This window comes from Ailuropoda melanoleuca, chromosome 15 (assembly GCF_002007445.2).
Source record: "Ailuropoda melanoleuca isolate Jingjing chromosome 15, ASM200744v2, whole genome shotgun sequence".
Lineage (NCBI taxonomy): Eukaryota > Metazoa > Chordata > Mammalia > Carnivora > Ursidae > Ailuropoda > Ailuropoda melanoleuca.
Genome location: NC_048232.1, coordinates 63,499,193 through 63,526,515, shown reverse-complemented (window position 1 = coordinate 63,526,515; position 27,323 = coordinate 63,499,193). Strand labels below are relative to the sequence as shown.

The window sequence follows — 27,323 nt, the reverse complement described above, 5'->3', positions numbered from 1 at the left end:
TGAATGCTAATGATGTTAAACTCATTTGTTTAGTCAAAGTGAATGCTGATAAGGGAGGACGGAAACTTCAGTTTGGAATTTTGATGACCAAAGTCTACTTTTCCTTCCCTAAATTGTGCATTCCAAAATGGGAAGCATCTGGCTTTCCTCTGTTGAATTAAGTCCAAATATCCCCACATAACTTGAGTGCTGAATGTTTTAGTTGAAGATTTGCAATTTCAAGTTCACACAGTGATTTGAAGGGTTTGTATTTTTTTTGTTTGTTTGTTTGGTTTGGTTTGGTTTGGTTTTTGGCAGGTTGATAGAGAAAAAGATACACGTGGATTTTGAGACAGAAAATGCCAGCTTTGCGGGGCGCCTGGGTGGCACAGCGGTTAAGCGTCTGCCTTCGGCTCAGGGCATGATCCCAGCGTTATGGGATCGAGTCCCACATCAGGCTCCTCTGCTATGAGCCTGCTTCTTCCTCTCCCACTCCCCCTGCTTGTGTTCCCTCTCTCGCTAGCTGTCTCTATCTCTGTCAAATAAATAAAATCTTTAAAAAAAAAAGAAAATGCCAGCTTTGCATCCAGGGCAACTTGCCATCCCTAACTATGTGTTCTTCCCGTGCTCTAGTGAGAAAAGGAAAATTTCAAATTGCTTTATGTTAATTGGTGTTATAAGAAGCTTGCTGACCATCATTTTAGCATAATGGTCTTTGAGCCAGTTCAGATTACACAGATGTTTTTGTAATCAATTTTATTAGTGTGAAATGAAATACATTCTTCTGCCTTCTTTCCCAAAAGAAGTAATATTACTTATGTTGCCAATATTTTAAATTCAACATCTAATCAAATATATTTTGTATTACTTTTGTAATAGGTTTTTTCCTCACTGTTCTTCCTTTTCTCAGCAATCTGAAATAAAAGAAAAAGAAATAGGAATGAAGAGGCATGAAGAAAATGAAGCCAAACTTACCATGCAGATTACAGCATTAAATGAAAACTTAGGCACTGTAAAGAAGGAGTGGCAGTCCAGTCAACGGAGAGTCAGTGAGCTCGAGAAACAGACGGACGACTTACGGGGTGAAATTGCAGTGTTAGAAGCCACAGTTCAGAATAATCAGGATGAAAGGAGAGCACTGCTAGAAAGGTGATTGATGTCTAGCAAAATTAGTTTATTTCCATTCCAAGTGACAAAAAGATGGTCTTTTCCCACAAATTTTTAAGTAGTAGGCTTGAGAAAAATGCGTGGGTCCTATAGGTATTTGTGTAGCCATTTAAAAACTAACCCTTAAAGCAATCAGATGGTTGAAATTAATGTATTATATTTGAAGTTACTGAAGTAGTTTATTACCTGTGATCTAGAAGGATCTTTATCATTAAAAAAAAATTAATGATCTCTTCTATTCTAGATGCCTTAAAGGAGAAGGTGAAATAGAAAAGCTTCAAACCAAAGTCCTAGAATTGCAAAGAAAGCTGGATAATACCACTGCAGCAGTGCAGGAGCTGGGCAGAGAAAATCAGTCCCTTCAAGTAAGTCAGCTGGTAACGTGAGGCTGTTATTCAGCCTAGAATTAACTCTTAGTGAAAAGTGTTTTTTCAATCTTTAAAAAACATCTCCTCTATTTAATAAATACTCTTGAATGGTTACTTTCTGTGTAGTGGTATTGTAGGTGTTACAGATAGTTAAGTAAAAGCATAAAGAATTTGCCTGAGAGACCCCTGAGATTAGTTAGAAAGCCTTGTCATTCATGAATTGTCAGTACTGGGAAAATTCAGAAACACCAAGGAATAGTTAAGTCACTATTTGTTAGAGAAGTGATCGGCTTGGTGCCCGGAAAGGATTGATCATTAAGGTTAGAATGGATGGGAAACCACTAAAGATTAGAAATGACCAGTGCCTTTGATTACTAAAATTTGATTTACTTTATTTATTTTTGTCATTCAGACTTAAGAATGTAGCAACTTTTGACAATGGAAAATTACCAAAGTATTTCTGATTTTTAAAATTTTATCCCATGGTGCCTGTAAGTCAAAATTTTATAAAACTTGGGCACCAAATTAGAAATTACACATCATTTTTTAAAATGTTGAATATTATAATGTATGGGCACTTTTTTTTTTTTTTTAACAGATCAAACACACACAAGCGTTAAATAGGAAATGGGCTGAAGACAACGAAGTACAAAACTGTATGGCCTGTGGGAAAGGCTTTTCGGTAACAGTGAGGCGGGTAAATGATTTTGTTCATATTGCTATGGTTCTGGATTTTATTTCTCAGTATCAGTTAATGTTTTAACTATCAACATAATCTTGCGTTTGACAGATTAAAAACATTTTCTATTTATTGATTAACTTTACAGCTATATGGAATCATTAAATTTTATGCAGTCTAGTTTCTGGTCAGCGCATGCATTTCAATTTTAGTTTTAACTTTAGTCATTGCCTTCCTATTAAGTTACTTTCTGGAATAATCACTTTCTGAACCAGTGGGCCAGTATTAAACGCATATGTTTTAGTCATCATTGGGTTCTTTTAAAGAGAAAGCAGAGTTAAAAAAAAATTATTCTAAATAATACCATGTGATATTTCAGGTTTATATTCCTATTGATGAAATTATGCCTGAAACACCTGGCAAATACAAATGGTTTTTACCTGGTAGAATGAGGTGCTTTATTATCACTTTTTAGATGCCTCTTAAGGTTCTTTTGAGAATTCATGATAAACTCCATATAAAATGTTTAGCACAGTATCTTATAAATAGGAAACATTCAGATTAACTAAGGGATTAAATTGACATATTGAAATATTATATGGTTAAGTAATATATTAATCACTTGAAAGTTAATATACCTTCACAGCGCAGTCTGCAGTATTCTTGTAGTCTCATAATGCTTTTGGTATAGTTTTTATGCTTGAAATTGTTTAATTTTTGTCATTTACAGCATCACTGCAGACAATGTGGAAATATCTTCTGTGCTGAATGTTCAGCCAAAAATGCCTTAACTCCTTCTTCCAAGAAGCCTGTTCGTGTCTGTGATGCATGTTTCAATGACTTGCAAGGATAATGGGTTATCACAATGTCAGAGTAGTATTACACTAACATTAGATTTTTAATAAATGCACTTAATAGAGGTCTTGGATGACTATTTGATTTGGACAGTGGTTGCAATATTAGACCAAATTAGAATTCATATATTTTGGAATGTTACCAATATCAAGTAAAAGTCTTCTATTTTTGTGAGACTTGGGTTCATCTTTCATTACTTTTTCCATTTAATCTCTGGAACAGCTTTCATGCCAAGTTTAGAATTAGCCAATGAAATGTAAATAAACTTTGGACAGAAAATAGCAATGTATTTTTTTAAATATAATTTCATTGTTCACAAATGACATGAATACACCTCCATAGCTTATTACGTCCTTCTCCCTCATTTAGTGTACAGAAATGTACATGGGTTGCACAGTAGCACGTTAATTATATTACATACTTTTCGTGAAGTCATGCACAGAACTATAAAACTTTTTTTCTCATATATAGGTCCATAGTTCAATTGCATTGTTATGTTATGAATTTACTACTCAAGTGTTCTAAATACAGTTTATGTTGAAATATGTATTAACCATGAATTTGAACATGGTTTTTGTTTTAACAATATTGATTAATCATTCTCTTGGGGTAGATTTTATGAAAACCTCTGTAAAATCAGTTTGCTTTACTTTATGGTTATCCTGGGGGTTGTATTTTAAAGATTAGGGTTAATTTTTCTTTGTCTTTTTCTATTTCATTTTTAAACTCTCATATATTCTCAATTAAGAATTCTATAAAACTTCTCACCCTCACCCCCCGTTGGAGGATGAATAATAGAAATTGTATAATGGTTCTAATCTCAGTTTCTTGTAAGTGGGAAGTTTTCTGAGATCAGCCTTTATATTATACCCTCATATTGTCTCTCCTGCATCTTTGGGAATCTGAGTTTGCTTTCTTAAAGGATCTGGTTTCTTCCCCCCTTTATTTGGTTTAACCTTTCCAAGCATAGCTCAGCTTCACTATTGTTTTATAATAAATTCTGCATCTTAAAGCCAGTAACTGATACCGCTGTAGTCTTATCTGTGAAAACAAATACAAATGGTAAGGAGACATTAAATATTCTACTTTATATTTTCTTCTTACCTAATAGGGAAACATTTTTGAAAGTTGTGAACTTGACTTAAATTTAAAATGGTTCTGAATTTGGGGTTCCATATCAGCTGGTAAATCTTTTTACTTCACAAAAATATTGCTATGAAATTACTTCGAAGTAACATCTGGAGAGGAGAATAGCACCAAAAACAAATTGGGAATCCCAAAGTTATAATCAGAACTGAAACAGAATGGCTAATTAAGGATAATTAAAAGTTAGCTTATTTGTATCCTGAACAATGGAATTGAACTTTAATTTATCATGGTCTTATTAATTTGGCAAATTGGAAAACATTTGTAGAGTGGTCATTAATATTGGTTTATTCTTTCTAGAGAAAAAAATATAAAGTTATCCATTTGTGCAGTGTAATCATTTGGTAATAATAGCAGGGAGGGATGGGAGTTAATATTTCATTTGCAATGGTTTATCATATACACTTGCTTTCAAATATCATGCTGAAATAAAGTTATGTTTATGCTTTACCTGTAACATCTGTGAACTAAAAGAGATTGTCATATATTCACTTAATTATTTTTAAAAACCCATTTAAGTAAATCCTGCTGTCGGTAGCTATTAAGGACCCTGATTGAGTCCCTCGGTTTGGATGAACATATATCCTTGAGCATATATAGAGAAGAAATACAGTGACTCTTTATTAAAAATAATAGTTGGATAATATAAATTGAGCTAAAATTATTTAAGCATTTTCATATACTTACAAATCCTTTCAAATAGTCTTAATTCTATACTTTAACACATAAGAAACTTCGTATGAAACTCAGAAACTTTCTGCATTGGAAAAATAGATATTCATAGCACCATTTTTTTTGTTTTTTTAAGATCATAAAACTTTATGAGGATTCTAGATTTGAATATTTGTCCACTTCATCTCCTAATTGGGTGCACTGAAGGCCTTTTCCCTTTTTTGGTCTCCCCACCCACGTATTCCCCCAAAATTGTGGGGAGGACAACAAAAAAATATGTGTTTGAGTGATTTTCTAGTTTTCATCTAGCTAGCTAATCTCATTTCATAGATCCTGAATAATTTACCATAGGCTACTATTCTAATAATGTTAAATTAAGCTTTTTTCTTTTCTTTTCTTTTCTTTTTTTTGCTTATTAACTCTCACTAATTTAAGGTGTTTTGGAAACAGAAAGGATTTTTTCTTTTAATTAAAAGTCATCTTCTGAGTTCTTATTGGCTCTACATTTTAGATGTTTTCTGGTACTATTTGTCAGTGAGTTAGAACTGGCATGGCTGAGCTCTTGGCTCTAATGCAAAGTCTATTGGCATCACATGTTAGTAAATTCCAAACCCCAGAACAGAAATGTGAACTAAAATCAAGTTTTGCTGGGTTAGTGTACAATGAACTATACCTACAGATTTTCTTTAATAGGAAGAAGACAAAGCTGCTGGTATAGCATTAGTTCATTTTGAAGAAAAAAGAGGGAAACAAACACAAAGACCTCAATGCAGTGTACAAATAACGTTTTGTTCAACTACCTCTTAATGTGGAATTAGCTAGTTCAATAGTTTCCTCACAGTAATGTTAAATAGTAACTGCCAAATTTGTTAGTTTCCCATCTCAGAAAGGCTTTAAGATTATTTCACAGTTTTGAGAACTTTGAAGCCACTTTTTTTTAACTTTGCATTTGCATAAAAATGTTTAGCTTTTAAGTGGAGAGCAAATTATGATCATATATTTTGATATTCATGACCTATTTGACTATAGCAATTTTTTTTAATGCACTTTGGCTATAAAACCATGGATGATTTGATCCATAGGATTTAAATGTGCCATCATTTTAGTATTCCTAGACATGAGCGTGATGAATGGTATTCTGTAATTACAATGTGCCACACATTATTGTGTCTTAATTGCCCTTTGCCTGAATTTTAATGATCAATTTGTTATTGTTGCAGATGTGAATATTGTGCATAAACTTACTAAATTTATGTAAAATTGTATAAAGTAGAATTGGAAGTAGCTAAGTTCTTTCTGTGTAGAAGTAATGAATTTATTGTAACATGATGCAGTTATGTATATGACATTCTGTACTTCCTTGAACTGGATCATATATTCATAGTTTCTATAGAAACTTTTGCATGAGTATTTTCTCATTTAGGTTTTGGATTCATTTTTTGTATTGTGCTTACTACTTGTGATCATGTAGTTGTGCCTTATTTTGTGAGAGAGTTTAGCTCAGTACATACTGTAATTTCTAAACTCAGTGAGTGGAAGGTTATTGATTATAAATGTAACTGATAAATTACACAACAGCGTTTAAATCTGTATAAAGAACAATGGAAGGATCCTTATTGAATTGTTGCTTTTGTTTTTTTTAATTTGTTAAAGATGATATTAAAAACCCATTTCTTTCTAGTAGATGTATTCTGTGACTGTAAATTATTTTGCCTATTTAAAAAAGTACAAAGTAGTAACCATTTTGTATATATTTACGGAATGTTAAAACTTTCTACTTAGATGTAGACAGGGGTAAGTTTTGATGTTCAACTTAGAATGGTAAGTAAGTTCATAATTTCAAGAAAAATTACTAAAGCCATTTTGCTTAAGACATTCCCTTTTCATTCCATTCATTATTGTGGAAAATTAACAACTACAAAGAAATATTAAACAATATTGAAGTAATTCCTTCTTTCATTGTTTATCTAAGCTTAGTACCCAGGTAGCCATTTAAAGATGCCTTTCTGAGGGCTCAGTAAGCCATTTTTTACTGTGTTTTTCTTGGAAACCAAAGTTTCTGAAGTGGTTTTTCATTTTACTCTAATGTGTGCTTGCCTCTGAAGAGTTTAATGTGAATACCCTTAAGAACTTACTAGATATATATATATATTAGATATGTTCTCCTGTGAGCTTTATAGAATTTCAGTTTAAATATATAGTGTATTCTTTTTTAAATTTTATTGTCGTAAGAATGCTTAACATGAGATCTACCCTCTTTTGACAGCTTTCTAAGTGTATAGTACAGCAGACCTCTAAAGCTTCCTCATCTCACTTAACTAAAATTTTATGCCATTGATTGGTAACTCCCCATTTCTCCCTGTCTTGGAAACCAGTATTCTACTCTGATTCTATGAATTTAATACTTTTGATACCTCATGTCAGTGGAATCACACAGTATTTATCTTTCTGTGACTGGCTTATTTCCCTTAGCATAATGTCCAAGGTTCATCTATATTGTTGCAAATGGCAGAATTTCCTTCTTTTTAAAGGTTCAAACAGTATTCCATGGTATGTATGTACCACATATTCTTTATCTGTTCATCCTTTGATAGACATTAAGGTTTCTTTCACTTCTTAGTTATTGTGACTAGTGCTGTGATGGACACAGGAGTGCTAATATTTCTTTGTATATAGTGTATTCTTAAGCTGTTTCACATCTTGATGCTAATTTACTCGGTCTTTCTCTCCCTCGAATGAGGTTAAAGGTGAAATTAGTTCTTTATACATATAAATACTTACTGGACTCACGGGACTTTAAAAAGGAATCCTGAGAGATTACCTGGTCCCAGTCCATTGCCCTTCTCTTGGCGTGGCTTATATCTAAAAATTCCTGCAAGAGGATTGTTGATTTTTTTCTAAAATATATGTGTATTATTTTTTGGCCAGAAATTTCTTCCTAAATCTTCTCTTGCATAAATCTGTATCATCTTCTCCTGGACATAATTGCTTTCAATCCTGTCTGGGTTCCATCTCTAGGAACTCACTGGAAGTCTAGTCCCTGTTCTTTACCCATTTTTTTTTCCTCATTTATTCTTAGACATTAACAGTAGTTATCGTTTTCCAGATTTTCCTCTTATTTCCACTTGTTCTTGATAAATATCTGAGATTATTATACAGAGAATGTGACTCTGCATTCTGATAGTGCTTGGCCCTTGTACAGAGCCTTTATGCCGCACTTGTCTGTACTGCCTGGTTTACATGGTGAAGTCTGTGTTTTCCTCAAAGAATTAACTGTGCACATGACCCTCAAGCATTATCCTCTCTATCCCATCCTCCAGCTAATAGAGATCAGTTAATGTCTCACTTACCTTAAAGCCCAAATTGATAAATTTAATACTTCCATTTTGGAAATTGCAAAAGTTACCAATCCTGAAATTGAAATTTGTGGATTTCCTTTTGATATAATCTGACCATAAGAACTAGTTTTTTAAATGCAGTTAATATTATATTCTACCAAGGCAATATAATTCAAACTGCCTTTCTTCATAAAAATGCCAATGACATTTCAAGTCCTTCCTGCCAAATAAACTTGACTGTGCTGTGCTAACACACACACACACATATGCACGCACCGCTCAAAACCAGAAAGTGGTTTTATGACAAACTTCACAGTCTTCAAAAAATGAGGTTCAGAGAGACTATTTCTATTAAATCTTAACTATTTCTATGAAAATCTCCCATGTAAAATTGTTAACTGGTGAAACTGGAACAGATACTTGGGTTTTTTGTTTTTTGTTTTTTTTCCTTAAAATAAGGGAATTTAGTCTCTGGGATTTTCTACTTCTAAGTTAGGGTATTATAAAATTTACCTGAGATAAGGAAACTCTTGGCAAATAGGAGTTTAAAAACTGTTAAATATAGACTCTATTCATGCTTAAATGTTAGAAGAGCAAAGTGTATATCAGAATTATCATTGCAAGTGAGGTAACTCTAAAGCAGTAAGACTGATTTACAAACCATGTAGGAAATTTATTTTCATTATTGGCATACACAAAGTGTGATGCTAGAATTCATACTGAGCACAAGCAGTGGACACTGCTTTCCTCCTGACACTCCATTCATCTGACCTTTCACCCTTTACAAGTTATAATAGCACCATACTTCACTCACACCTCATGCAAGTCCTACCAAAATATTATACGATAGTCTAGATAACAGTATATACCTGCCAAAAAATTCCTCAGAGTTCAAATTTGTTGCAGTCATTATTCTTCTATAGTGAGGATTTTCGTGGCTCAAATTCTCAAATTCTGGACCTCCTTTAAAATACACATTTTCTTCTAGCTCATCACTAAATAAGTGTTACAAAAGTTTGAATGAAAGATTATCTTACTCCCTAATGTCTAAAAAGATGCACCACTTGGTTTAGGTCCCTAAATTTCAGAGGATTCTGCAGGCAGTGTAAGTAAAGATATGTTCTTGGTTTCCTGATTCTTGGTGAAGCAAGAGACTGCTGCTGTTATTTGTGCCATCCATGTTTCCTGTTTAAAAAAAAAAAATATATATATATATATATGTGTGTGTGTGTGTGTGTGTATAAAATCTCTATATAGAGAGAAGTTGACAATTTTTCACAAATTTAGACTAATATTTTCCTTTTATTTATTGACTTGCTCTTTAAAACTGAAGACTAATGAAACATTTGCATATTTTCCATTTTCTTTCTTAAATCTAATATATCATAAAATATCTCTAATCATCTATGAAGGTGCAAATGGATTAAATGAGTATGGTATGGAAGTTTGGAAAACAGTTATGAGTAATCAAGGAACCATAATAGTCAATGATGACTAATTAGAAGAATGAGCACCGAGAATATAAATAGTTGGAAAGTTTAATTTCTTCAATTTCCATTTTGTATGGAAATAGTTCTTGACAAGTGGCATAATTTGAAAAACAGAATATAAATAGTTTGAAAGTTCAATTTCTTGAATTTTCATTTTGTATGGAAATAGTGGCATAATTTGAAAAACAGACTAAGGAGGTGACCCAGGAAATTGAGTTATTAAGAGTAATGCAATACTGCATTAATTGTCGGGCCATGTTGCTGCTATGATGAAAACCTTCCCGGGGAAAGACAAAAATGGAAACTTCTAAGATAGAGAAACCAGAGTCCGGCAACTGCTTTCCCCCTCCTTAGCTGTATCAACACTGGCGTATTTTCCTTTCTTTTTTTAAACACTGGCATGTTTTCGAAGGGGGTTTTGCAGCAGCCCCTCATTTAAGCTGACATCACATTATTTGCATCCTGGGACTTTGATGATTGAAACACCTTAAAAGTCAATCATGCAATCCCAAAGCAGTTCTTTCCCCCATTGTTTTATATAAGCTGCAGCACTTGAGCTTCTGGTTGAGGAGAAAATGAAGGTGACTGTCAACTGTGAGAGTGTAAGGAAACGGTCAACTCCTGAGATTTCTCAGCATGATATGGACTAAATGTCCATGTCCTTCCCCTCTTAACTTCTACCCTTCCCAGAGCCGATGAAGGAAATATACAAAATTTTCCATTTCCCATTACTTTAGAGGGTTGAAGTGAAAATTTTCCTTATGTCAAGTCTGAAGAATCAAACCCTATAAAACCGAAATAGGTACTTTGATGTTTTCTGTTTGGGCTTGTCATAGGAATGCTGCTATACACTGTCGATATCTGTTTTCATGTACAAGAAAAGCATTTCTCAGCCCAAACGCTAGAAAAGGATCACAAAGACAAAAGAAATCACTATGAAGTCCAAACAGTTTCTCAGTACAAAAACCTAGAGTATTTGTTTTTAATGAATGTGGGAGGTTTATGTAGATTGCCAAAAAAAAAAAAAAGTCTGATTCCAAGACCAAGACTTCACTACTATGTCCAAATAGAGCCCACTTAAATATGAAAACCCTTCTTCCTTACCTAACGACTAGTGGGGCTTGATGAAATGCAATTATGGCTTACCTGATGGAAAATGGACACCTTCTAAGAAGAAATTTAGCATGTTAGGTAGATAGCATGTATGTAAAATATAAACAAAAATACAGAAAAGAATGTAACTATTGTTTTCTTTGCCTTCCACCACTCCTTTTTAAAATGCTACTTTTGTATTTAAAGTGAAATCACAGCAAAACGAGGGTTATAAGCAAATTAAGATGTAGCAAAAATACCAAATCTGAGTGCTTCACAACAGGCCAAAAAATTTGACTCAAAATTCAGCCTCTACCAAACTATGTGAAATGTGAAACAAAAAGAAGAGTTGGTGTGGTTTCTGCACTTGAAAAAGAAGCAGTCTGTTCTGTCATTTCCTAGCTGGTCTCTTAAAGAAACAACAGGAGATACTGAGAGAGCAAATCCTTTTTTTTTTTTTTTTTTAAGATTTTATGTATTTATTTGACAGAGAGAGAGAGCGCGCGAGCACACAAGCAGGGGGAGCAGCAGGCAGAGAGGGAGAGGGAGAAGCAGACTTCCACCGAGCAGGGAGCCTCATGCAGGGCTCGATCTCAGGACCCTGGGATCACGACCCAAGCTGAAGGCAGAGGCTTAACCGACTGAGCCACCCAGGCACCCTCCCCCCACCTTTTTAAATGTAGCTGGAGCTTTTAAAAGGAAAGCTTCTTTGAATTATTAGTACCACACAGGGAGTAAAATTCTGCAGCCTATACAGTTAATTATGTCTAGGAACAAACAGAAAACCAAAGCAGGCTCATCTTCTGGTCATATCAAGTAGTATGTAAAGTGGAGGAGAGGTACTGACTTTTATTCCTGGCTGAGCCTCAAGCTGATGCTTGTCCATTGTCATGATTTGTATTTGATGAAATGGGTGGGTTTAAGGCAGACTCATTGCCGCAGGTTGGGCCTCATTTCAGAATCAAAGCGAATACAAGAATTTTATTTTCTTAACTGCAAGAGCTATTCTAGTATCACAGGTAATACTCCCAGCAGTCTAAACCTCCTAATTCCTAAATTCTACCACAGCAAAGTCTGTTAAGGTCATAAAATTCCATCCAGCTTCTCTGAGATGAGAGGACTATTAAAATGACTTTCTGGAAAAAAGATCTGACTTGGTTTGTTTTACCCCCTGATTTTTCTCCTTCTAAATTCCCCATAGCAAGTGAGGCTTTACGGATCAGGTTGTTGTTCTTGGCTGGATTTTGGAATCCATTTTCCTCAAAAATTGTAACTGTAGTTCTCAATTATTCAAAGCATCCCTCATCCGTTTGATTTGTAATATGGGTACAAGGGGACTTTATAAGCAAAGGGAACTGGGCCAGGTAGGCATGTAAAATAAAACGAGAGAAAATATATTGTTAAGAACTACTCTTTTTCTAGCCTGACATTCTAATATAATAATTATAATAACTGACACCATTTATTAAGCCCTTACTATGTACTGGGCACTGTGCTATTTTTTCCTCTGTTGGGTATCATTTAAACCACACAGCTACCGACTAAGTCCTCTAGTTCCTCCTTACGAAAGAGGAAACAGATGTAGTTTTTCCAAGGTCACCCAGCTTGTAAATAATATAGCTAGGACTTGAAACTAGGTTGTCAATCACTCCAAAGCACCATCTCTTCTTTTTTCACCCTTTATTCTTTCCCACTGTACAGCTATTTTGGTTCCTGAACTGTTATTTCAACAGTCAAAATAATAGATGAAGGGAATGAGGAAAAAAAATATATGTATATAAAAGGAGATGGTGATAGCAAATCAGAAAATAACAAAAAATGGTGGACATATAGCTTTAAAAAAAGATCCCGTTTTTATTAAAAAAAAAAAAAAGAAAGAAAATGACTAGAGGAGAAAAAGCATGCGTCTCTCCCAGTAATCCAGTGACGTGAGAGCTGCCAGGAAGTCCGGTTACAAAGCGGGCAGCGGCGTCGCTCACTGGAGCCCTCAGCCCGACCTGCGTCTGCTCTTCCCCTGCGGTTCTGACGGCTTCCTCCCCTCAAGTCCCTTCATCATCTTCTGACTGTGGCCACTGTAGTGAGAGAAAAAATTCCTGCCCGAGGAAAGCCTCTGCTAATGACATTTCTCCCCATGAAAAGTAAACTAAGCAAACAAACAGAACCATGTCTGGGCCTCACGTAGAGTCTCCGCCGGTCTACACTGCTCTGCCATCCACTGAGCAGGGAGGAGGTTCCCACCGGGACGAGGGCAGGGAAAAGGCTGGGGGTGCTCTCCGAGGCAAAGGCTTTGCTCCTCTGAGATGCCCCTTCTTAAGCTTTCTCTAGAAGCGTCCTCTGGCTCAGGCACACTTTGGTCTATATAGACCACAAGCGGTTCCAACCAATTCAGACATGAGGTCTTTCAGCCTGACCATGTGACATTTCAGCACATCTTAGTGGCAGTGGAAGGAAAGGACAGAGGGCAGAAGGCTCGAGTTCTGGGTGCAGGTTTCCCCCTAGTGGAGCCCTTCTGCTCTTGGGGATAGTTTGCTCCCATTCATGAGTTAACAAGTAAAGCATTTAAATATATAACTTGGTTATGTAATAACTACATCAGTGTTTGCTCTTATCATTCGTGTGTGTTCGTTCACTCCCGTGTAATACTGCTCCACCATGCTTAGGGCCGTCCTGTGCTCCTCACTGAGGCTGGGTTGGGAATTGAGGGGCAGAGGCAGTGCTCCCTTTTTTCCTGCTTCTCCCTCAGGGCAGGAAGGTGGTCTCCTGCCCACCCCCCCTCCCTCCCAACCCCCACCTCTTCAGCAGGTCTCCTCAGAGTCTATACCCAGGGCAGAAAGACTGATGCCTCCTTCTGCACACCGAGGCCATCCACCCAGCACTGAGAAAATGGAAATGTCCTTGAAGTCTCCAGAGTCCCAGGGCTTTCACAAGAGGATTTACTATTGATCTTTGATTGTTCCAAGGGTTCCCCCAAATGAGGGCTGTTTCTTATTTGTCTTTGTAACTCCAGGGTGTCCACGGAGTGCCTGGTTCTCAGGAGACACTCAGGGAATGCTTGAGTAAGTGAAGGAGATGATAATGTATTTCTGACATACACATAGACACGTACACATGATGCGTATATATGTATATATATATATTTATATATTCATTTCTGGCATATTTCTTTCCATAGAGCTATTATAATCTCTTAGGCTTGCAAAGCATGTCATAGTTTACCAGTGCTTTACCAAAAGCAATAGTACTAGTAATGATACCATAAAACTGATAATAGTTTATTGAGGGCTTTATAGGCATTATTTCATTTCATTCTCCTGACCACCCGCTGACGTAGATATTTTCTGTCTTACCAAGAGGAACCTGCATCTGAGGAAATTCACATGCCTTGCTGTGGTCCCACAGCTAGCGAGTGGCAGAGCTGGCCCAACACTTTTTCCAGAACTAATTTGTAGAGTGGGTGATAGCCACGTAGGAACTCAGCATTGTATTTTATGAAGATTTGAATTGGATTCGTGTCTTATTACCCAAAAAAGGCCAATATAAAACTCTGTGATGGCAAATAGATGAGCTGAATGATGAAAACAGACACATACCTGACACGTGGAGTGGTTCAGTACTTCTGACCACCAATCTGTCTAGCGGAATGGGCCGATCAGCTACTGTACATGAACTACCCTCTTTTATTACTGTTTGCAGCTTGGAAGTGAGTGAAGGACACAGTGAACCAGTGTCCGAGCCTCCGAGTGTCTGAAAGGAAAGAAGAAAATAATGCAGTAAATAGGAAGTAAATACTAGTGTACATACCTAAAGTGCATCCTTAACCGAATTGATTTTTAGAAACAGTTGCTTGAATTCCAGCAAACTATTCTTTCTGGATCTTAAAAAGCATTTCCCTCCAATACATAGTGATTTAAAGTTTTAAAGTACATAGTGTTACTGATTCCCAAGTTGAATTGCCTGAATAAATAATGGGTGATGTCCACAACAGGGAGATATTGAAGTCTCCATCACGTCAGTGGGAAGATGTTCATTTCCAGTATCTCTCTCTAGTACTATTGGATGAATCAGAAAGGGGAGCCTCATTTGGGCCAGCGCTGTCCATGGAATCTAACACAAATCTAAATAGATTCCATGCCTATAATTTGCAAATAATTGAATCATTTAAGATGCTGAATATAAGATGCTCAATTTTTAAAAAAAAGTGTCAAAGACTATGATTCACATGACATATAATATGCATCAAATAGCAAAGAAGATACAAACTAGCAAGAGGAATTTAAGGTAACGGTCCTTATTTGGGAATCAAGTTGTGAAACATGAAACCAGCATATTACCTTATAATATGGTTACTATGGGCTGCCATTAATTCTCGTGCTCTGATTTGTGCCACCATTTGAAGGTGAAATGTGTTGGCATCACGGTTTTTGAAGGGGATGATGATTTTTCAGAGCTTGACTTGTTTCGACATGCTTGTCTGGGTGGCTTAAAATAGGAGGCCATCTAACTTTCAGAACTGTGACTCGTAATATTCTATGGCACCCGTTCCCTTCCCAACCACCGGTCAACTCTTCACGGATGGATTAATGGGTATCTATTTTATTGCTTAAAGATCCTTAAATTATTTAGCTCAACTAACCAACATATCACCTAGAAGCTTCAGTTATTAAAAGATGTGAAATATCTAGTTCATGATCTGACATCTGTGTCAAGCTGAGTCATTCGGTAAAGAAGTGGAATGAAAAACATTAGCTATCTCTGAGGACCTAAGACCCACGGCAGCTCCTCCTCCCCGCTCTGAGGGCAGGTGCCCGAGAGCCTTGGGGGAGTCCCCCCTCCTGCTACCACTCGCACATGTCATTCAGCAAGCGCACCGTGAAGGGGGAGATCAGCCAGAAAGCCTTGACTGGACCACAAGACCCCATGACTTGATGTGTGGTGACAACAACCATGACGGTAACCATTAATATGAAGTAGTGGGGAAAATCCCTGTTCTCAGAAGAGATTTTGTGGCCTTTAGCCCCCAGTTGACTCATTTTGTCTGTGATGCCAGCTCTATACTAGTTGGACACTGAGAGCTCAGGGGTCCCAAGTCATCATTTCTCGGGAAGGATGGGAGCTATTTATTTATTTATTTATTTATCAGAGAGAGAGAGAGAGAGCACGAGCAAGGGGGAGGGGCAGAGGGAGAAGGACTCTATCCCAGAACCCTGGGATCATGACGTGAGCCGAAGGCAGACGCTTAATCGCCTGAGCCATCCAGGCGCCCCCAGACTGAGTCATCCTGAGAACATATACATTCTTTGACATCCTTAAGCAATGTAACTCGCTTTTGGTATTGTTTTTCAGTTCAGAGCTATAGGACTATAAAAAAAAGCCACCGTTTCATAATGCCTCCATATTTTAGAGGGTGAAATCCAAACTGATGTATAACAATCTTTTATATGTTTAACACAACTTATTTAGAAATATTTTTAACCTTATTTAGCAGACTTATTTAGAAATAATATCATTTTACCTTTTGGTTGTGCTTAGTTTTCGTATCTAAGAGGAAATCATCAAAGAGAAACAGGTAAACGTGTAGGAATCTTGTGCTTTCTGAGGAAAAAAAGGTGAAATTGGGGCTGGAAATAGTAAGCAGAAGGTGTTTTTTAAATGAAAGAATCCCTTCGTAAACAAGACAGGGTGGGTGTCGGGGCACACCAGGCTTACACCGCAGGACGTTCCGATCACGTGGATCAGAAAACTGCATTACTGTTGAACCGATTTCTCCCTAAAGCAGAGATTTGATGTGAGCCCACACTTCTGGCTTTAAAGACATTGTATTCGTGATGCATTTCATGTGGATCTAAGATAACTCGGGTGGTATTTGCAATGGTTTCAGCTAAGTCTAGGACACATCTGTCGACTAATGGGACTTGCGGTGGTTTTGCCTTTTGACTCATCTGGGCGGTCACTGGTAAAGATACACGTGACTAGAGAAAAGGGCATTTTGTTATTGCTGTGAACTGAATTGTGTCTCCTGCCCCCTAAACTCCTATGTCGAAGCCCTAACCTCCAGTGGGGCTGTATTTGCAGGAGGTAAGTAAGATTAAATGAAGGCGTGAGAGTGGAACCCTGATCCAGTAAGATTGGTGCCGCCGTAAGAGGATACGCACGGGGGGACACTGAGAACGAGGCCATCTGCAAGCTGGGAAGAGAGCCCTCACCAGAAACCTCATCAGCTGGCAGCTCGGTCATGGACTTCCAGCGTCCAGAACTATGAGAAATAAAATTCTGTTCTTTAAGTGGCCCCATCTGTGGTATGTTATTCTGACAGCTTGCACTGATTAAGACAGTCAGTAAAGTGACTTCTTTCCCGAGTTTTGCAGTGTGTGTGTACAGGCTTAAATATTCATCATGTACCTTTATATTTATAAACTTTTCTGATATTACTTTTCATAGTTACTTAAGGCAAATGGGCTTTTATACTTCTCCCTAAGAAGCTGGTAGTAGTAGAGAAATAATAGTAGAATGAGGAACCCCGGGAAACAAACCGAGGGCTACAGAAGGGAGGGGGCAGGGGGATGGGGTAACTGGGTGGTGGGTACTGAGAAGGACACGTGTGGTGATGAGCACTGGGTGTTATATACAACTAATGAATCATTGAACACTACATCAGAAAGTAATGATGTATGTTGGCTAATTGAACATCATAATAAAAAAATTATGAGGAATCCTCTCCCTATTCTACTCTATCCCTTAGAAATTAGAAGAAGTGGTTAAATGGAAATGGTTTCAGAAGAATAGGCAGTCCATTCTGAGGTGGATGTGACAGAAGTTTAAAGTAAATATAAGAAAAATCAGTAAATTAATATTTTTCTAGAAGTTCCTTCTCATATAACATAACCCCAGGAAACTGTGTGGCTAAGGTTAAGTCAATAGATAAAATTATAAAGATTCATTTCTATTTCCTCCCCTCTTTTAAGTTTAGAGGAAAGAGTCCATATTTGCATGGCAGAGGATCATATATTTTATTCAATCTTATTCAATTGTCCTTGAATATTTTTTTTTTAATTGTATTCCATCACTGCTAGAAACTTTCCCGTTTGCAAATCTGGCTGCGGCAAAGACTACTTGCTGGTTGCCCCTTAAAAACCATTCACCCCTCCTTTGTAGTAATGGAATTTCTGAGTTTTAGTGGCTACATGTCCACCTTCCAACAAGCCCTCCGTCTCGCAGCTTCCCTTGTAGCTAAATATGACCAAGTGACTAAATCTGACCGATGAATATGAACAGAAGTGGGCAACTTCTGGGCCATATCCTTGAACAGCAGAGCTCTGATCTGTCCCCTCTTCCCTTTTCCACCGCTAGCATGTAGACACACTGTGACTCACCTTGGACTATGCAGAGAAAGCAATTTCCCAGGGACAGCGGAGCCAGTCTCCCGCCCACGCATCCGTGACAAGCGCCCTGATCCCACATGACGTGTGAATGCACATCTGACGTGGCTTTTCACCAAGAGCGGGTCATGGGCATGTTTATCCAGCTTCCACATGACTTAGCATGCTCACACCCGAACCTAAAATTGACTCCCTGATCCCACTCTCTCCGTCACCCTCAGTGTTGCTCAACCAACCTTTCAGGCACATAGATTAGGACACCTGAGGGTGTCTTCGACGCATTTCCTCTCTGGCCATTTTATCAATCCTCAAGTCCTCCTGACTTTGCCTTTGAAATATCTCTCTCATTTATTTTTTTCTATTTATGCACATGTCGAACATTTTAGGACAGGCCAGGGCACCTCACAGTGTTGGGAAGTTGGTAGATAGGGGGAAGGGGCAAATCAAAATTTCTGATAATTCCAGGTGGAGGCCAATCAATTTTGGAGGGAAAGGCAGTTTGAATACACAGTTGTTTCACTTCATTACTTTGATTTGGTTTTGTCACAACGTATGATTATTTTTGAAGTGGTAACTAACATCAGAGAAAATTAAAATTGTCATCTTTTCAAATGGAAGTGGGCAGGACATGGCCCCCAGGTTCAGAACAGTTGAGAAGCCCAGGCCCAGGCTCTTCTCATCTCACCCTGCTTCACTGAAGAGCTTCCAGCTGGTCTCCTGATCTTGGTCCCCTCCTCTGCGCCATTTTGTGCTTTGCTTCTGATAACTCTTTCTTCAACAGCATTTGAAACCTATCACATTCCTGTCCAAGAGCTCAATGTCTTCTCGTTGCCAACAGTCTCCTGGCTGGGTCCCTCAGCTTGGCTTCCAAAGCAGTGGCTGTGATTCTGGAAACCTCTCAGCTGAGGTGGCCTGGCGTGGGTCCGGTCTCTGCCGTTCAACATGCCAGGCGAACTTGAGCACCATGACAGAATCTCCTTGAGCCTCAGAGTCCTCATCTATACCATGGGATTAAACGTAACTTCTCTGCATAATTTACTGGAAGCAGAAAACGCATGAAGCAGCCCCTCGATGTAAATGCTGGGCAGGTCAATCGTTCCTAGTCGGTGGCTGCCAGGTGGGTATGGTGTCCCAACCTGACTTCTTGTGCTATACCTAAAAGCCAGCGGTTCTCAGCAGTGTGTGTTCCATAAGGCATTATCGCCCAGCACCGCCCCCTCTGCCCTGCTGATCACACTACCGTGAATAGGCAACCCCATGTCCCACAGGCTTCACGCATAGCGGGTGACCGATCAAGAGTTTGTGCAGAAATGAGTAAGTGAATGACTGCAAATCTTATTCCAGCCTGGCAGCCCTTTCTGATCATGATGGTATTTACTGAGCACTGACTCAGTGCCGGCCATTCTTTCCAGTGCCTATCCATCCATTAGCTCGTTGAATCCTCACAACAAAGGGAGGAAACTGCAGTGTGGCTGGATGGCTGTAAGGGGCCTACGGTCACACGGGCAGAGCAGGCTGGGCCAGGAAGTGAGCCTGGCATTCGGGGTGGGGGAAGCCTCATGCCCTGAACCACCACGCTGCTAGAACTTACATTCTTGGGTGGCTTCTGCCTCCAAGCCTTTCCTCCTGCTCTGCTCTTCATCTGGGATGCCGTCCCTTCTGTCGTTCCAGGGACCTCCATCCTTTCCACGCCCCCAAGCTCACCTGTAGCCACATGGACCACATGAAGCCCTGCTCAGGTCCTCCAGCTTCACAGACTGTCTGCTTTTCTGAGCTTACACTGAAGGTCTGCTCACTCTGGCAGGGCTTCCCGGCTAGAGGGAAAGGACTACACAGAACAAGTCCTTTAGATCCTCCGATGGGCGCTACCTAGCACCAGGTGTGTTACGTAACGGGGTCCCAATGCACACTGGCAGGATGGTTGCCCTGCCCGCTGGAGGAGTAAAGCCATGATGACATAGAGTAGACTTCGAGTGTCTACTCTATTCCAGACCGTGCGCTAAGCTCTTTGTGTCCATTATTTGGACACAGCCTTCTGAGATAGACATGGTTATCTCATTTCACAGAGAGGAAATGGAGGGTCTGTGGCTTGTTACGTAGAGTCTGTGTGAGTCTCTGAGGCTCTGATTCACAGCTTGCATGGCCTTGACCACAGAGAAGCAAATACAATTCCTCCCACACTTCTGTTCCCAATGACTGGACAAGTTACAAGGTAGCAAAGATGTTGAGTTTTTAAAGGAAGCGGTAATTTACCTGCAAGTGTTAATTTTTCTTCATAGAGAAAGTGTCTGTCGGTTGGTGACAAGATGTTTTCTGCTGTGTGTTCTTTAAAAATATGTTTCAGGCACTTGCAAAGCAAGGGAGAAAATCACAGAGATATTGTTAGTGATGGAAAGAGGACATATTCCATGAGCTAGGGCAATGCATTCTGTCTAGAAGGTTTGTGACATTTGGAAGATGGACATGGGAATGGGACAGAATGGAAAACCGCTCAGAAGGGCCATCCCCGAGAATGGCTGAGTAGGTCAGCCTCCCACATACAATGCCATGTGGATGAAGGCTTCACTTCTTGCTCATGAAGATTTCTTATTCAAGTGGACAGCTGGGAACTTCCTAAGACTAATGTATTAATTTCCACCTAAATGCCAAACTTCTGGAAAAGGACTTGAGTCCTAATTGATCCTTTGTTTACCTCTGGAATGAAAAACTCTTTTATCCCTATCCCACAGTGGAGGCCACACTCTAATCTCCTATAGATGTCTACATTTTTTGGAAATTGTCAAGCCACTTCACTTTCCTTTCAAGACCCCCTGAAAAACAAGACACAATCAATATAGTCTTAAATGCATGTGACATTATAGCATAAAATTTAACCAAGATCCACAGTAATCATTTAGAGACACTGACTGCCCTTGGAGCCAAACCATATCTTAGGTCCATTTAACATATTGCTTGTTGTTTAAATGTCTTAGAAAAACTCATTTGAAATCAGCCTCTTGCAGAGAAAAACGAAGCTTAACTGATATAATGCAAATGTATTGTGCATTTTTATTTCAATAATACTAATAAAGGCTTTGGTAGCTTTATCTTATTCCCTAAACCACATAGCCTTTAATTAGAGGGGAAACAAATCAGATGAACAAGGACAAACATATCTTTTTTGTATTAATCATAAAACCTTCATCCCCTTCATGATAAGAATGATTATTACTTTTTGAGAAGAATTCATTTTCTCTTCTGAAGATTTGTATTAATTTTCCAGCACTCTAAAATAACAGATTACTACCGAGGTTTTGAAATAATTGTTGGAAATACGAAGGCAAGTCATAGACCCATAGAATCACATGGTGCATGGGATTCTTGAGAATTCGTCATCTCTAAGCTCACAGACTTACAGGAAGCCCACAGGAATCTTTTCCCTCAATGATGAGGATCCATATTTTATTGAGAAATCTCCAGAAGAGATGCTGTTGTCTTCCTCACAGACCTATCAAAATGAGTCATAATCTCCAAAGTGACTTTTAAAAACTCTTTGAGTTTTTGTCTCATCCATTAATAAGCTCAATTCTAGTTCCTTGGATCATTTTAGATTTTGAACAAAAAATTTAAAAAGAGGAAAGTAGCTCCCAACTGAATGGTCATTTGCTTCTGAACTTGCAAAAAAAACAAAATTATTTCTGTACAGCTGATAATCAATTTGAGTTGTTACCTTTGGATGTTTCCCAGGAAATCTTGGTTTATGGGCATATGTCATGGCTTTCTTTCTTTGAATTTAATTATACAAAGCTCCACAAATTAACTTAAGTCATCATAGGGCTTGCTTAGTTCCTATTCCCAAATTTCAGTTCTCAAGATTGCAATTGGCATCATTTTAGATTGGCCCTGGATTTCGGTGACCTTAAAAAAAAAAAAAAAGATGAATGGTGATTTATCCTCCGGAAAGGCTCCCCGTGGAGTTTACCCCCATTTGCTTTGTGTGTGGGTTCAGTATGGACGTTAAACAAAGTGCCTTCAATCATCTGGGAAGTAGGTCTTTTCCGGCCTGAACTAACTTCTGAACGCCTTGGAGACAGAGCCACGTCCTACACACCCTTGGTGTTAGAGTTCTCACAGGGTCGGCCAGGATGTGACTGGAGCCCATTGTTTTGTGTGTTTGATTTACAATGCACTCAAACTGGAATCCATGTTTCTGAGAGCCATGACCTCAAGTTAATGGAATTACCTTCTAGAATGGAAACCCCAGGGGTTCCCAGCAGCCACAGGGCCCTCCATCTCTTTGAGTAAGCTTACACTGGAGCTCTGGGCCACCTATCTGAGGGACTCACTGAGTGACTTCACCTTTTCCTTGATGGCACAGATCATGATTTTCTGTGCAGTCTCTACTCCGTTTCCAGATATTCTTTAGTAACAAGGGCTACCAAGTCAGCTCGGGCAGTGGAGCCACTCCCAGCTCGGGCAGGTGCAGCCGTCGCCCTGTTCGTTTGCTCACACCACTGCAGAAGACAGCGCAGACGTATCAGAATATCGCTTCTCCTCCCAAGGCGTTGAGAAGCCTGGACACCAGAAACTCTTAGAGATTTTATTCAGTAATTACATGACATACCTGTGAGCTTGCTGGGATGGGTTATAAGCCATGGCCTACACTTTGGTTTTGAGAATTCCATAGTAAACCGTCTTTAGCAAGTATCTGTCTACCAGTGTCAAATTCAGGGTTGGAAATGGGGTCCTTAAACATGGTTAAGAAGTATTATTGAATATTACAGACTGACATTGTTACTTTCCAATTAAAGAAATGAAAGAATCCTCATTCAGCTGTCTTGCCTTCCTAGTAATGGTGACAAAGGCAGAGGTCATCAGCCTCCATGTGACACCACCACCCAATCCTCCTAAACAGGGAAATGTACCAAGATTTTGAGGCACAGGAAAAGTTTGAAATCTGTGAAGTCTCCTGGAGAATGCATGTCCATCAGCGGCAGTGATGAGATGTATTAATAGAAACACTCCAGCTTTGTTCACTCTTCCCACTTGAGTTTAGATTTGCCCATTCGCTTCTTCCTTCTCCCTGGCCCTTGGGGGAGATTTCTGGTTTCACCAACTCAGCTTCCATCCTTATTGTGATTTACAGTTAGGAGAACTGAGAATGCACACTGAAGAGTGGAAGGGAAAGGAAGGACTTTTGCTCGTTGGGGCAGTTCCTGGAGTCTCTTTTGTTGCCGAGAATCAGGGAAAAGAAGAGAAAATGAAAACACAGGTCAAAAAGGCTAAATTGATCTCCATGATACAGAGCAGAGAGTGGGGAGGGGAGGGATAAAGACAAAGACAATTTTCGGGGCACCTGGATGGCTCAGTTGTTAAGCGTCTGCCTTTGGCTCAGGTTGTGATCCCCGCATTCGCATTCGTCTCTCGCTGCCTCTCTCTCTGTCAAATAAATAAATAAAATCTTAAAAAAAAATAAAGACAAAGACAATTTTCAATAGAGAGAGATTGGATCAAGAGGCATTGCAGGGGGTGTGGGCCCTGGGGAGACAGGAAAAGGAATCTTAGTAAGTACTGCTATGGGTTATACACTGGATTTCCATAAAAGATATTTGAGAAACACAAGAAAACATGAGAATAGCTCTTCCATTTGTTTCATCAGCTGGACTGTTTCTTTGAATGTGACACTGTCTTGAAGGGAGGGGCCCTGGCCTTTGGTGACACAGGATGCATGGAACCAAGTCTCTGGCTATGATGCAGACAGGTGCCATCAAGACGGGGGTGTGTTCTCTTCCTCTTCCCTTCTCCCACCTCCTCATAACTGAGTTGAGGTGTAAAAGGGTCCTAACCTTAACTAAATATTTTTCCTGCTGTAGGCTATCACCTCTTTTCCACTCTCATGCTCAGTCTAGGTCCAGGTTAAATCCTTTGTCTCATGGCCCTGAAGTGAGGACCAAGTGGACCAAGGCACGCGGTAGGGGCTGCCCTGCTTCCCCAAAGGTAGCTGCGTCCATCTTCATGCCCAGATGTCAGCCCTTGCATTTTGGAGATCTGGATACAATGGGCTCAATGGCCCAGGGAAGTCCAAAGCCCTTCTGTAGATATCTACAAACTTGCGGAGGGACACTGAGATTCCAATGGCTTTCTCTGGCCCCTGGACTCCTGTTGGTACCCACACTGCTTCTTTCTTGAACAGCATGGGCCAAATGCCAAGTTAAGTTCCTTGGTTGGTTTCCTATGTTGGTTTCCACTGTAAACCCACTCATGCCAAACATTTTTGGAATTATGAATTATTATTTAACATTTATTTCACTGAAGATTTTGGATCGTGGAGAGGGGGTCAAACACACAGCCCACAGTCCCTGACCATTTTTCTGGTTCCATTCTCTTCTCTGAAAAGAGAGCTCTTTCTCTTACCCCTGAACTTTCCTCCCTTTCTCTCCCAGCCTCATGCTAAGCAATTTGCACTCGTCTTTCAGAGTTTGACCATGTCTGTGGGGTTCTCGTCCGCCCACACTAGCAGTTTTATCAAAGTTATTTCTTCTGAAAACATTCAGGGCTCATTCCTCACAGGATTCTGCCAGACACAACCATTTCCACTTCCCCACAGATAGATGGCAGATCATGAAAGTGAGCACACGGGTGTGGGGTGGTTGGAGCTCTAGGAGCCAGGCTTCAAGGCCTGCTGAGGGACCACCTACCCTTCTCTGTATCCCAGATTCCTCTTTTGGAAAATGGTGGAATGTACTAGGTCACTTCCAAGTTCTCATCCAACTCAAAACGGCTGTGGTTCTCATCAAGGCTGGAAAGGGCGGAGAAGGAAGCAGGAACTGCAGGCGCAGAAAGGCTTGGGGTGGAACCAGTGGAAAGAAGAGGCATGCAGTGGGGGAGGGGGGGCTTTCGTTTGTGGCCTCCGTGGCCGATTCCCATGCTGACTCACTGGCAGCTGCTTTCCACCAGGGGTGGCTGGGAGCTCCAGTCACGGATTTCCTCAAAGCACAGCCCTGGGCCATTGCCCCAGATTCCCACACCTCAGGGCACAGCTCGGGCTGCCAGCACCCACTGGTATTCAGGGTGAGTATAAAAACATCCGATACCCCCCCCCCATAACAATCAGGCAAGAAGCATCAGTGGTAAACAATTTAGTCAAAGATTTGGGTAGGGAAAATTGGAAGCTTTTAGAGTTTTGAAAGACCTCAGAAAAGAGAAGAAAATTATTTGACGATTCTGAAAGCAGCTGTAAGTTTTTCTTTCATCCCCTTATTGGCTTTATTTTTTTAGGTGCATTAGAGAAGGAAAGAACATCTCTGTCAAGAAAGATGGACATAAAAGGCCTTTTCATGGCTGAGTCTATATCGATGGAGCCTGCTTTTGTTTTATAGTAAGTATCCAATGTGTTTAGGGGAACAGTGAAAGGAATTCAGGGCCGCAGACAGAAACATGCTTGTTGTAAATCCGTCTTGGGGGGACACAGCATTGGGCTGGGCAGCCGGGTCTGGGGATCTGGGGAAACTTACGTCGGCTCCCGGCGCCTCGCGGAGAACGAGAGCGTCCACCTTGTCAGGCTGCTGAAGGGTTAGGATGAGCTCGTCTGCACGAAGTGCCCAGAACAGTGTCTGGCGTTTCTCGAACACTCAGTCTGGTAGGTAGAGCACTCAGCCCGTGTTGAGCTGAGGCCCACGAGTAGACCTCGCAGTCAGTGCCCCGTCTCTTTCTCTGCCTCCCCTGAGCTGCCTACGAAAGAGCAGGGAGAAGTCGACTCCCACCCGTGTTCGCCGCGCAACACAGACGCGCTCCCGTAAGCCCAACCCCCGGCTACGCGGCCACATTCATCCCGGTGCCACCACCGCGCAGCTCCCGCGGCCCGACCCAGACTTCCCCTCCGCAGCCAGGCTGTGCAGACCAGGGCGGAGAAGGAGAACGCGCGTCAGCTCAGACAGGGCTGGGTTTGAACCCCTCCTGCCTCCGCCCTGAATGATCGTACCTTCCAGCAAGTTGCCTAATTTGTCTAAGCTCCTGGAAACTGAGGCTCGTGTCAGATCTCACAGGGGGCTTGTAGAGACAAAGAGACCATGGAGTACCAGCAGGCAGTGCAGGGCCACCGCCAGGGCTCGAGAAGGAGTCATCTTTTCACCTTTATTATTACCATTATGTATTATTATGTATTATATTATATTTTTATTGTTATTATGTATTATAATTATATTTTGTATGTCATTATCATGTATTATAATTACATTATGTATTATTATGCATTATAATTATTGCATGTTATACACATTATGTGTATAATCATATTTATTGTATATTTTCATAGTATTATTATTAACTATCGGTGATGATGCTTTTGTTCTGCACGATGGGCCTGTGGAGGGCAGGCACACCTCCCTTCCTCCAAAGCTGCCCCCTGATTCCTCAGCTTTGTCTCATGATCCTAACAGCTCTCCAACAAAGGGAAATTGCCCCGAAGACTTAGAAATAGTTCTGGTATAAAGAGCATTGGATTTTTTTCCCCCCGAAGACCTTTATCCAGGTTCTTTTTGGCCACGTACTGGCCATATGACCTTGTAAAGTCACAAAATCTTTCTGAGCCTCAGGGACATATGGGGACAACATAATCACCTTCATATTGTGTGCTAAGGATTAAAAGAGATGTTTGAGCAAGTGCCTGGTAAAGCGCTACGCATCATAAAAGTATTGCATATGATCATTACAACATCGCACCCCCTAGTTCTTTTCCCTAAGTAGCCCCGGTGCTATGGTGCTATACATATTTCACAGCTAAATGTAAACCAGTTGATATGGGGTTTTCCACAGTTACTTGAAAGCAGTGGCTGAGCTTGGTTTAATTCACTTCTGCCTTAGCTTGGAAAGGAGAGCAGTGGACCTGGATCCTCTCCAGTTTGGGGGCCTGGCCAGGAGTCCAATCCACCAGCTTCCAGGGAAAACTTTTGCAACAGCATTATTCATTCATTTGGAAATCTAATGAGCTTTCAGTTTGAGTAGCAAATTAAACCGGCTGAAAGGCCAAAGCTACAAAAATGGAGCCAAGTCTCTTCCCAAAGATCATTCCTCCTTTCTTGGCCCTGCCACACCCAGGCTTCCTGGCACCCCGGGCAAAGGGGCAGGGATTCACAGCGAAGTGTTTGGGAACCATGGCAGCCTTCCCTCCATGCCTCTGAGGT

At 39.9% G+C, this 27,323-nt stretch overlaps 2 protein-coding genes across 3 annotated transcripts in view; one reads left to right on the top strand and one right to left on the bottom strand.

Moving 5' to 3' along the window:
- The window catches only part of EEA1 (early endosome antigen 1), a 117,773-nt gene extending 111,224 nt beyond the window's left edge, over positions 1 to 6,549 (top strand). For both annotated transcript variants that reach the window (XM_034643582.1, XM_002928070.4), the window contains 4 exons: positions 890 to 1,128; positions 1,391 to 1,511; positions 2,113 to 2,211; positions 2,924 to 6,549. In XM_034643582.1, coding sequence (XP_034499473.1) covers positions 890 to 1,128; positions 1,391 to 1,511; positions 2,113 to 2,211; positions 2,924 to 3,046 — 582 coding nt within the window. In that variant the 3' untranslated portion in view covers positions 3,047 to 6,549. The remainder of the gene's footprint in view (positions 1 to 889; positions 1,129 to 1,390; positions 1,512 to 2,112; positions 2,212 to 2,923) is intronic.
- A 2,732-nt stretch (positions 6,550 to 9,281) lies between these two features.
- The window catches only part of PLEKHG7 (pleckstrin homology and RhoGEF domain containing G7), a 56,685-nt gene continuing 38,643 nt past the window's right edge, over positions 9,282 to 27,323 (bottom strand). The window contains 10 exon segments of the mRNA XM_034643667.1: positions 9,282 to 9,389; positions 10,501 to 10,595; positions 14,377 to 14,530; positions 16,299 to 16,378; positions 20,416 to 20,509; positions 20,855 to 20,869; positions 20,871 to 20,924; positions 20,926 to 20,972; positions 22,488 to 22,537; positions 22,539 to 22,635. Coding sequence (XP_034499558.1) covers positions 9,282 to 9,389; positions 10,501 to 10,595; positions 14,377 to 14,530; positions 16,299 to 16,378; positions 20,416 to 20,509; positions 20,855 to 20,869; positions 20,871 to 20,924; positions 20,926 to 20,972; positions 22,488 to 22,537; positions 22,539 to 22,635 — 794 coding nt within the window.